This window comes from Trichechus manatus, unplaced genomic scaffold (genome assembly GCF_000243295.1).
Source record: "Trichechus manatus latirostris isolate Lorelei unplaced genomic scaffold, TriManLat1.0 scaffold00136, whole genome shotgun sequence".
Taxonomy (NCBI): Eukaryota; Metazoa; Chordata; class Mammalia; order Sirenia; family Trichechidae; genus Trichechus; species Trichechus manatus.
In genome coordinates, this window is record NW_004444072.1 from 1,500,701 (window position 1) to 1,513,156 (window position 12,456).

The 12,456-nt window shown below is 42.5% G+C and overlaps 1 protein-coding gene across 6 annotated transcripts in view; it reads left to right on the top strand.

Annotated features, from left to right (window-relative positions):
* Positions 1-12,456, top strand: part of OXNAD1 (oxidoreductase NAD binding domain containing 1) — a 48,973-nt gene that overhangs the window by 15,670 nt on the left and 20,847 nt on the right. For all 6 annotated transcript variants that reach the window (XM_023739536.1, XM_023739531.1, XM_023739532.1 and 3 more), the window contains one exon: positions 6,854-6,960. In XM_023739536.1, the coding sequence (XP_023595304.1) occupies positions 6,854-6,960 (107 nt within the window). The remainder of the gene's footprint in view (positions 1-6,853; positions 6,961-12,456) is intronic.

The following is a 12,456-nucleotide window of genomic DNA, read 5'->3' on the forward strand; positions in this document are numbered from 1 at the left end:
ATGCTCAGGTCTGGGGTCAGGTAAGGACGTGATTCTCCGGATCTGCCCATGTGTCAAGATCCTGGCTGGCGCATGTGCAAAGATCTAGCGTCAAATACAAACCGTGGTTAGAGGCTGCTGTTTGCAAAGGAGGTGAACAAAAGGGGGGTAGGAATGCGGCAGAGTGGGGTTTCGAAAGCACAATTGGAGAGGGTTGGAGATAGAATGGGAGATAAGAAAGTAGAGCCAGGATTATATATAGCTCTTGAAATATTTCGATGTGAACGGGAGCAGAAAAATGGGTGATAGCTGGATTAAGGGAAGGGTTTGTTTTATTTATTTTTGTATTTTAAGAAGCAACAAAGCACAGCTGCAAGTGCCTGGATTCAAATCTCTGCTGCTTACTAGCCCTGGGACCTCAGTTTTCTCATATGTAAAATGGAGATGATAATAATAATACCTATCTTGTAGGGAGGGAGTGCTGGTGGCACAGTGGTTAAGCACTTGGCTGCTGACCAGGAGGTCGTCGGTTTGAACCCACTAGTCGCTTCGCTTCGCAGGAGAGAGATGTGGCAGTCTGCTTCCATAAAGATTACAGCCTTGGAAACCCTATGGGGCAATTCTGATCTGCCCTATGGGGTTGCTGTGAGTCGGAATCAGACCTGAGGATGATGGGGTTTTTTTATGGGTCTTGTAGGGTTGTTGTGAAGATTGAATGAATTAGTATGTGCAAAATGCCTGGTGCATGGTCAGCATTACATAGGCATTTGCTGCTGCTGTCATCCTTATTTGAGATGGGAGACCCCAGAGGTCACATGTGCTCTGATAGAGGGGAAGAGGGAGGGATGCAGGAGAGAGGATACTTAATGGAGTGAAGGCAGAGAGGGGACCCAGCCCAGCTGGATGGGTTGGCCTTGGTAGGAGTGAGGTGAGTTCATTCATGCTAGAACATAGTGTTGATGGCATAAGAAGTACAGTTGTATAGTTGACAGAATTTTGTGGTCTTTCCTTGTCATTAGATCACTTCATAAAGTCAGTTTCTTTTCATGTGATTCCTACTCAACAGATTGGTATTTGCCACAATTTACATAATGTCTCTGGGCTTTGGCATCCTTATGTATAAACTGACATATTGTTCTTGATGATGACTAAAGTTCCCTTCAACTCTGAAGTTCTCTGTGTCCTAACTACATTTTTGTTTCTGGTCATCTCTAATCCTGGCTTTGCCTAAACTTTTAAGCCAGAAAACAAATGAATGGGAGTGAGCAGGGGAAGCCAGCCAGGTTTCTCAAAGATCTATTTCCTGTACAGACTTTTGTATCAGCGGTAACATCAAAATAGCCTACCTAAAACCAGCTTTTAAAATCAGTGTGATGGAATTTCCTTTTAGATGCTGATTCTGTCAAAGCATTAAAAATGTGCACTAGTAAAAGTTGGCAAATGCATTGTTATTTTATTGAACAGTAGAAGGGTCTAAATGTTATTTTATGGAAAGCTTCATTTCCTGCCATGTGTTTTAACTTAGAACATGGTTAGTTGAGGTTTCAGTTGCAAAATCTTTTGATCCAGTAAGTATGAGAGTTAAGTACAAATGTTAAAACTTAACAGTCTCTCCCATCATGTTTTGCTTATTCAATAAAAGTAAAGAAAGAATGGGATATAACAAGGGCCATGATCACATGTCCTAATTAGATGAAACAAGCTTCAGAATAAAATAAAGATGTGGCCTTCAAAAAGATTTGGTTAATGTTTTTACTTCACATTGCTAGAAGCCTTTATATAGAATGCAGTATTTATATCAATTAAGCAATATTAAGTGGTAAAAATGGTGGCATGTTTTAAAAAATTATGCAAGGTATTTTATGTTGCCAGTTGTAGCAGTTTTGCCCAAATTATTAGGACTAATAGCAGTAGGTATAATACTGTTTGTATTAATATCAGTAGGCATGAAGCATCCTGGGAATATTTTGGGTTGTAGACACTATCCGGATGTGAATATGGCTTTCTTAATAGAAAGTGTATCTTCTTTTCTTCTTTATTGAATTTTATATTTGGACTTGGCTAACGATGAGTCATTTAATTTCACACAGTCTAGCATTTGATTGTGAAGTATTCTCACCTGTTTGAGCTAAAATTCTGTTCCCCTGACAAGCGATTATAAATGTTGGTTTCCCTGCCACCAGGTGACTCTTCTGGATGTGTTTAAGGCTTTTGTATAATCTGGTTTTGTTAATCAATCTGACAGATGCCAGTTAAACTGTTATAAATGAAATAAACTCTTGGCTATGTGTTTACAGATTATTATACTGAAAGAAAATAATGTTTACAAAATAAACTTATCTTTTTTGTAAACATGAAAAAATGGGAGTAATAATAGAGAGTCCTGATGATTCTCATTACTTGCCTTTGTAATTAGATATTTAAAATAGAACGAGTGGCAAACAGAGGAAGATACCTGTCCTACTGAGGAGATCTCTGCTTTCCCTGACCTCTCCCACATTTTTGAACATGAATCTAGATTTTCTTTAGTGTTGTTGTTGTTTTTTACCCTCTTGTCTTTTTAAACAACAGAAGGCTGTTGAACTATTAATCTTTGTTCTGGAAACCAATATTAAGTGACTTTAAGTTAGAGTTTTCATTCACTCTGCAAATAGTTACTGAGCCCTTTAGTATGTCTTGTGCCTTGTGCTTCAAGGAGGCTTACAGTCTGTGTGGTGGAGAAGACATGTTCACGATTATTTGCAATTCACATTAATATGTGATAAATTTGATAAGAAAGGCAGAAACATGTTATTGGTAGAGGTGAGAGGAGAGAGAAAAGAGAAGACCTCAGGGAGGAGATAGTACTTGAGCAGGGCCTGGAGGGGTGAGTGGGAGGTTGATGGACAGAGCAGAGAGAGTGCAGTTCATGCAGAATGACCTACACAGAGTTTTGGGAGGTGGGCAGGGATCAGGTGACTTCAAGGGCAAGCAGCTTGTCCAGTTGGCTTGAAAATCACTAGCACTGGGATCTAATAGGAGCTCAAGCTGTATGAATTACCAAAGCCTTTTAGCATTTTATTTTCACCGAGTAATGGAGAGCCTTGAAGTTGTGTGAGCGAGGAAGTAACTCAGTGAGGCTGGGACATTAGGAACATTCATCTATTGGCTGCTTTGAGAGAGGCAAGAAGGAGGCTGAGGCAACAGTCCAAGTGAGAAGAAAGAGGTCACCAGGACAGTGGAGGGGGGCAAGTAAAGGAAAAGACAGTAGCTAATTTCTGGAACTTGGCTGTGTTAGGGACAAATGCCTAGAAGAAGTCAAAAGATTGTGTGTGTGTATTAACTGAAAGTGGATTTGACTTTATTGAGACCTAAATGGATCCATAATTGAAGTCCTGGTGATGGAAAGAAGCTGCTTTTGCGGAGCCCTGTGAGGGCGGGGCAGCCTTGTCCATCTCTAGATCTCCGGTGATAGACACCATGCTCAAGAATTGTTTGGAGAAGGAATGAATATAGTGAATTTAGTTGGAGCACTTACTGATGAAGGTCAAAGACTATATAGCCTTCAATACTGATTACACCTGAACGTGAAGAAAATGAACGACTGATAATGAACGACTCACAACGACCGATAAACAACATCATGATAAATGAAGAAGAAATTGAAGTTGCCAGTGATTTCGTTCTACTTGGGTCAACAATCAATGACCATGGAAACAGCAGTCAAATAATCAAATGACATATTGCATTGGGTAGATCTACTGCAAAAGACCTCTTTACTGTTTTAAAAAGCAAAGCTACACTTTGATAACTAAGGTGCATCAGACCCAAGCCATGGTCTTTTCAGTTGCCTCATATGCATGTGAAAGTTGGATAATGAAACAGGAAGACAGAAAAAGAATTGATGTGTTAGAACTGTGGTGTTGGTCAAGGATACTGAATATGCCGTGGACTGCCAAAAGAACGAACAAGTCTGTCTTAGAAGAAATACAACCAGAATGTTCCCTAGAAGCAAGATGGAGAGACTTGGGCTTGCTTACTTTTAGACATGTTATCTGGAAAGACAAATCGCTATAAAAGGACATCCTATTTGATAAAGTAGAGGGCCAACAAAAATGAGGGAAGCCCTCAATGAGATGGAGTGATATAATAGCTGCAAAAATGGACTCCAGTATACCAGCGATCAGGAATATGGTGCAGGACTGGGCAACGTTTTGTTTGTTATACATAGGGTCACCATGAGTTGGAGCTGACTCAGTGGCAAACTAACAAGTAACAACAACAGTCGCCATGAGCACCATGAGGAGATTAAGGGCCCACTGACCTAGGTTCGAATCCTGACTCAGCCATTTCCTAGCTGGATGATCCTGGAGCAAGTTACTGGACCTTTCCATTTCCTCATCTGCAAAATGAAGGGTAATAACACTATCTCTTGGGCTATGATATGATTATTCATATCAGCTGAATGAATTAATGCACATGAAATGTTTATCACTGTGCCCAGAATATATCTGAAGTAAATGCTCCTCAGACATTGGTTGGGGCTATTCACAGGGGAGTGTAAATGTGAGCCTGTGATTGGGAGATTAATGATGAGTTGTCAGCATGGGGGATAATAGCCTTGGGAGTGCTTCAGATCCTTAGCCTGGAAGTGGAGAGCCTAGGAAGGAGAGTAGGGAGTGAGGCAGTTTAAGGAAATCTCTCACTAAGGAAGTGAGAAGAGGAAGCTAGAAATGGTAAAGGAGAAGAGGGACCAGGTTGGAGAGACAGGGGAGGACACTCTGATCAATGCTGGCTGTCTCAGGCAAGGAGAATGCTTCGGGGTAGACAGGAAAGAAAAAGTAACAAATTCAAGGAGGTCAGAGAGAGTGAGAACTGAGACTGGACATTGAGTTCGGTTGTTCGCGAAGACATTGACTGAACTTGGAAGAAGTTGCAGTAGAGCAGAAGCTGTGTTACCTGGGTTAAGGAGAGCATCAAGGAAAAAGGGAAGATTCTGTAGGATAAAGAAGAGCTAATCGCCTCGATTGAGGAAGAGCAACATTTCTAAAATATCTTAAAAAATAGTATGGTTTGTACTAGCAGAATAATCAATAGAATGTACACGTAGTACAAGACCGCCACACTGCACAGTCGCATATTGTAATCCACGTGAACAGTCCCTGGTGCAGCAGTAGCCCTGGTTCACTGGCATATATAATAATAAATGAAGTGTAACATGTAATAAATAAATACTAACTATAATTAATGAAATAAAATGAATTATAACTAACAATGAGTATTTATTCTGGACCAACAGCATTATAAACTGTTTTGCATATATTATCTCAATCTTCCTAACAACCCAGTGAAGTGTAGGTGTTGGTCTCATTTATAGCTGAGGGAGGCTAGGTAACTTGCCCAGAGTCATACAGCCAGCTGGTAAGTGGTGGAGCCAGGATTTAACACAGTTTGGCTACAGAGCATGTGCTATCAACAGCTACACTACACTGCTTCCATTTATTTTGCTCTTGAATTACATTAGGACGAGCAAATGTCATTCGATATGTCTGATGAAACAGGAGGTACTGGAGAGGACAACTGAACATGAAAGAAAGGGCTGATGGAGCAGCGTTTCAGAGACAGTGGGCAGGAATGGGGTCAAGAGTGCCAGTAGAGTCGGTAATGGAAAATGACCCCACTTGCTCTCAGCAAACGAGAAAGAGAGGATTGGCAGAAATACAGAGGAGAGGGACATGGGATTTTGCAGGAGAGAGAGGTAGAAAATTTTAGGGAATATTTTCAGTATAGGAGACTGCCATCTATGATGAGAATTTTCCAGTGGATTTTTTAAAAAATGTCTTCCACTGATAGTTTGATTTGACCTAGTCCTTTTGGAGAAAAGGGCCTGAATGAGCTAGCATTAGAGTGGAAGGTTTATTGACCTTGACAGATTCCCAAGGTACCTTTTGGTGGAGCCCGGAAGGTTACACCCTCTAAGGGGAGTGGCCATATTTCATCAACTGCTACTGATTTGAATTGCTGCCAGAATGGAGTAGGAGGTTGAAAGAAGAGTGTTGTCTTTTCTTCCTCTTGTGAAGATGTCCCAGGCTTAGGAAGGGAGACAAACTAAAGGTGGAAAAGGGAATGAAGGCAGTAGAGACATTTTGAATTTGAGAGGTGCTGAGGGATGGATGGCACTTAATTGAGGAGTGTCCATGTCAGAACTGTCTAGAACTTTCCAGAAATCAGATACGTCATTGAGAACAGTGCTTCTCAAACTATCTGTAGGAAAGGGCTCTTGTATTGTTTTAACGTTGCCGACTGTGATAATTTTGTAAAATACTAGAAAAAATAAATTATAAGACATAAAAAACACAAACCCAGTTTGTTTTTTATTATTAATTTTCTCAGGCACACATATTCTGTGAAATTGCTAGAAAAAAGTGCTTACTTTCAGCTTTTGTACTTCCCCTCCTCGTGGACTTGTCATGGACTTGGAACAGACAGTGGGCCTCACTTTGAGTAGTACTGATGTAGAAGTTAGATACCAGGACGGGCTGGTTTACAGCGCTGCAAGTTCCCTGAGCTCTTCCCAGAGTGCCCAGCCCAGGGCATGGCACATAATAGACACTCAACAAATAAACACTTTACACAGTCTCTTTAAGAGGCGATTTTTCTTTGCAGAGTAAAATTAAACTAGTATGATAGCAACTGTCTGAAAAATAAGAAAATTAAAAATTTGTTCACCTGGTAGTAGGCAGCATTTTAAAGCAAAATGTGATTTACCTTGTTTTGCAGTTTTCAAACCACATCTTTGTAGATTTGAAAAAACCTTAGATTTCCCAGCAAGTCACAGCTTTGTTCCTTGTGTTGTGACACTTAACCTCAGCAACAGTTCGTTTTTTGGCTTTAGGTTGTGTCGACAGCTAAGGTGTGTGGAGCTGCCAATGAGTCACCCTCAGTGAAGAGGCTCCACCTGCTTGTTGCCGAAAAAGATTTTTCCTTTAAAGCTGGCCAGTGGTAAGTGGCTTTTCTGTTTCCCAAGTATGTGTGATCAAGAAGGTGTCATCAGATAGAAGGGATTATTTTTTTTCTTCTGGAAAGGACTTCTGTGATTAGCCATTTGCACTGAGGTGTAGGAATTCCAGTCCATTTCCATTCAGAGTGAGCCTTTCTTGGCGTGGTGACTACAGTTCCTTCCCTGGCCTCAGAGACCACCTTGCTTTTGAGCCCCTGGTCCTCTCAGTCTGATATGAAAATTGCTGCCTTGAGTTTTTCAGATTCAAGCAAAGCAGCGCGTTCTGGTCCAAGGAACTGACATCTCTAATAATTCCTTTCTGCAGGAATGGTTGCTAATAGAATGCACTGCAATAATGTGATCTGCGTAAGAGTTATGTGTTGCTGGAGATTCGTATGTTTTTAAAAATCAGTCTTCTTTATGTCAAACAGAGCAAACAAAGCAATCTGCAAAGAATGACCAGTTGTGTTGTTACAGAGCTGACCATGCACTCCACTGAATTCCCGTTTCATTTACCATAATCTCTAATTACCCTGTGTCCCATACCTTTTCTGGCCTGAGTTTAAATATTTTGCTTAATTTATTATTAGGATGTCCCAACAAGGCCCAGCCCACACACACACGAATCATAAGTCTGTCCCATCCGACACTGAGAACTAATCAGTATGCTGACAGGATAACAGCCCAGCTGTCCCACTGTTCCTCTGAAGGGCTGCACTGAGCTACAATTCAAGTTGAAGTGTAAATAAAGCATCTTGTGTTTCCTTAGGAAAGGTGTGTTTGGGTGTGTGTGCCCCTTATGTAAATAAAGCATTCATTTCTAAATGAATTTCTGGCATGTCAATCTCGATAGTATTTCTTAGGAGCCACTTGGCTCATTTTGGCAGTCCATCTGGAAATGTGGTTGTGTTAGAAGGAGGATGTGTGATAATAGCAAGAGTTAGCAGTCTTGTGTTAATAGTTTGCCTTTGAATTTAGAACTAGAAAACAAGATGCTGATTGCAATAATTTGTGTTTGTGGAGCAATTTACTGCAGTCTTTGCACATGCTCGGTGATACGTAGTAAATGCATGTTGGCTAGGGTATCTTAGGGGGTTGGCAATATATTTACCCTTCAGAAATGTTTAGCAGTTATTCCACTTAAAAGTGGAAACTTTAATTGTAATGATCTGTTTCTGCATATTTCCCTTATGTGCAAGTGTTTATGTCCTGCACTCAACATTGTCTCTGTGCTTTCAACTCTCAATTGTGCCAAGACTCTGATCCCGCTTTCCTGATTAGAAAAAGCCTGTGCATTGGTTATAGCGCTGCTCTCATGCGTGTCTGCAATTATCTGATAGAAAAATGTCGTTATAGAGAAATAGGGTCCCATTGTGATTCTCAAGGTAAAATTAAAGAGGGTTGGTGTTAAGATTCCCCTAACAGTAAATGGATTTGGTCGTTTCATTGATGTTAGGCCTGGTTTTAGTATGAGCCTCACAGACTCCTGCTTCAGAGGGCAGACTTGGGGTAGAGGTCGGGGAGTCATCACTAGGTGCTTAGCCTTAACCTGTCCCTGCCAGGTGTTGGTGAGCACTCATTCTTGGCACCTTGGCCCTCCCCTTGGCTTATTGTATGGAGTTGTGAGTTCCTTTGGCTATTTGATCTTATGGTTACAGAATGGCCATTTCGCTTAGGTTGGAGGTGTCACTCCTTCAGTGCTCTTGGCTAAGATGGCTTGAGTTCTAGGCTCTCTCAGATCATCAGCTCGGTAGTGACCTCCATGTGGCACTCTGGGGAAGAGAGGCAAGTGGCAGCTGCTCAGTGTGTGTAGTTAGGTAGAATTGCCAGCGTGGAGCACTGCTAGGGACAAAGGAGAGAGGATTGCTGTTGGGCTTATCTTTGGGGTGAAAGATTGGACAGGATCCCACATCTCTGAATTCTTGATGAGTGGCCCCTTCTGACACCTGCAGAACTTCGAGGGTGAAGCTCCAGGTCCAACTCCAAATAAATAAATGAATGCTCTCTGTGACTAGCTGGAGCTGTGGCCACACATCCCCATGTAGACACCTTTGACATAGACCACATAGACCCTGTGTTCTCCCTTGGCCTGCAGAGGGGACTGTCCCCTGTACCGGGAAACTCGTTCCAAGAACTCAAGCAATCTAATCCAGAAGGAAAGGCCATAAGAGGAAACCCCTTCAAAAACACTTCTCACATGAGTGGGGCTTACCCTCTTGGGCTCCTCTCACCAGTAGGTCCACACCGAGCACCTGGCTCCTTGGTGAGTCCTGCTCTGGACCAAACCAAAATTCCTTCTCCCTCGGGGTGGAAAGATTGGCACCCCCTCAGGCCTGGAGGGTTTCACCAGCAGTCTTCACGCAGTGTGTGACCGCCCTGAGTTTCCAGATTCAGTGTTCAGCGTGGAACTCACCTGCCTGCCTTCTGTGATGGTCGCGGCTGCTGCAGGGGCAGCCCATCCAGAGAGAGTCCGTGTAGCCCAGCGCTCTGGAGGTAGACTGCCCAGGCTTTAGGGGCTTGCTTTTCTCGGTGTTAACTCTCTGACCTGGGCAATTTCCTTACTTCTCTGGGCTTCGGTTTTCATATCTTTAACGTGAGAATAGTAATATTGCTATGTCTCGGGATGTGTAAACTTTTAGCACAGTGCCTAATGTTAACGTTATTAGTTTTTGTTTTTTGTTATTGTTAGTAAGTATTTCACTCAGTTAGGTTATCTGTGCTGGCGAGGCCCATGGACAGATTCCTGTTTTTCATTCCTTGGCTAGTTCCCCTGCAGTGTGAGCTGTTGGTTTAAAGAGACGCAGGCCACAGAGCAGCGGGTGAGCACACATCTCCACCGCGACTCCGCTGATGCTGGAGTCAGTACTTCATCCACTCTTGTGGCTGTGCACCGTGTGCAAGCAAGTCCAAAGCATTTTTGCAGAAGAAAGGAATCCTTGGTTCTAATCCTTGGTTTTAAGGACTATAGACAAGGTAACAAGCTTTTATGCTAGAAAGTGACTTTGGGACCTGTTCAGTTTGTATTTCCGAGAGGAGGACACCAAGAAGAAACAAGTCAGAGGAACAAGATTAGAGAAATAAGACTCTACCCATACCCATACCCCGGTAGCAGGGTGGTACACACTGTAAGCAATAAACAGCCTCCAGGGCTGGGGGCTGTGGCCCTGACTCACAGACATAGAAAACATCGGAATTCTTTGCATCGTTCTTTAAGCTGTGTCCTCTGCCCCGCTTACCTGGTGAGTACTATGTGTCTTTAAAGACTCAGTTTAAGCAGTGTATCCTCTGTGAAGTCTTTCTCAATTCCTCTAATTCTGGTAGAAGGAGTCCCTGGGTGGTGAAAACAGTTAATGTGTTCGGCTGCTAACCGAGAGGTTGGAGGTTTGTGCCTACCCAGAGGTGACTTGGAAGAAAGGCCTGGTGACCTACTTCTGCAATATCAATCATTGAAAACCCCACAGAGCACAATTCTGCTCTGACACACATGGGGTCCCCATGAGTCAGAATCTACTCAACAGCAACTGGTTGCTTTTTCCTCTGCCCCGCCCTCCCTACTCTAAAGAGATTTTAGCATATTGTTGTTTTTGTTAGGTGCCATCCACTCAGTTCTGACTAACAGCAACGCTGTGTACAACAGAATGAAACATTGCCCGGTTCCGCGCCATCTTCAAAATTGTTGTTATGCCTGAGCCTATTGTTGCAGTCACTGTGTCATTCCTTCTCTTCGAGGGTCTTCCTCTTTTTCGCTAACCCTCTACTTTACCAAGCATAGTGTCCTTCCCAGGGACTGATCCCTCTTGATAACATGTCCAAAGTATGTGAGATGGAGTCTCACCATCCTTGCTTCTAAGGAGCATTCTGGCTGTACCTCTTCCAAGACAGATGGGTTTGTTCTTTTGGCAGTCCATGGTATATTCAATATTCTTTGCCAACACTGTAATTCAAAGTCATCAATTCTTCTTCAGTCTTCCTTATTCATTGTCCAGCTTTTGCATGCATATGAGGCAATTGAAAACACCATGGCTTGGGTCAGGCGCACCTTAGTTTTTAAAGTGACATCTTTACTTTTTAACACTTTAAAGAGGTCTTTTGCAGCAGATTTGCCCAATGCAATGCATCCTTTGATTTCTTTCTTTCTTTTTTTTATTTTTGTACTTCAAGTGAAAGTTTACAATTCTCGTAAGTCTCTCATACAAAAATTTATACATATATTGTTATGTGACCCTAGTTGCTCTCCCTGTACTGTGACAGCACACTCCTCCTTTCCACCCCTGATTTCCCGTATCCATTCAACCAGCTCCTGACCCTGTCTGCCTTCTCATCTCACCTCTGGACAGGAGCTTCCCATTTAGTCTCATGTACCTACTTAAGCTAAGAAGCACACTCTTCACGAGTATCATTTTATGTCATATAGTCCAGTCTAATCTTTGTCTGAAGAGTTGGCCTCAGGAATGGTTTTTGTTCTGGGTTGACAGAGAGTCCGGGGGCCATGCTTTCTGGGGTTCTACCATGTTTTCTGGCGTTCCTCCCGTCTCAGTCAGACCATTAAGTCTGGTCTTTTTACTAGAATTTGAGTTCTGCACCCCACTTTTCTCCTGCTCCATCAGGGACTCTCTGTTATATTCCCTGTCAGGGTGGTCATTGGTGGTAGCCGGGCACCATCTAGTTCTTCTGGTCTCAGGCTGATGAAGTCTCTGGTTTACGTGGCCCTTTCTGTCTCTTGGGCTAATACTTTCCTTGTGTCTTTGGTGTTCTTCATTCTCCTTTACTCCAGGTGGATTGGGACCAGTTGATGCATCTTAGCTGGCCACTCGGTAGCTTTTAAGACCCCAGATGGCACTCACCAAAGTAGGATGTGAATATTTTCTTAATAAACTTTGTTTTGCCAGTTGACCCAGATGTTCCCTGAAAGCGTGGTCCTCAAACCCCCGCCCTTACTACTCTGTCCCTCGAAGTGTTTGACTGTCTTCAGGAAACTTCTTAGCTTTGGTTTAGTCCAGTTGTGTTGACTTCCCCTGTAGTGTGTGTTGTCCTTCACCTAAGATAATTCTTGTCTACTATCTAGTTAGTGAATACCCCTCTCCCTCCCTCCGCACCCTCGTAACCATCAAAGAATGATTTTTTCTGTGTTTAAACCTTTTTTTAAGTTCTTACAATAGTGGTCTTATACAATATTTGTCCTTTTGCGACTGACTAAATTCACTCAGAATAATGCCTTCCAGATTCCTCCATGTAGTAAGATGTTTTCATGCATTCATTGTTGTTCTTTATCGTTGCGTAGTATTCCGTTGTGTGAATATACCATAATTTGTTTATCCGTTTGTCTGTTGAATGGGCCTCTAGGTTGTTGCCTTCTTTTTGCTCTTGTGAACAGCGCTGCAGTGAACATGGGTGTGAATATGTCTATTCATGTGATGGCTCTTATTTCTCTAGGATATATTCCAAGGAGCAGGATTGCTGGATCGTATGGTACTTCTATTTCTAGCTTTTTAAGGAAG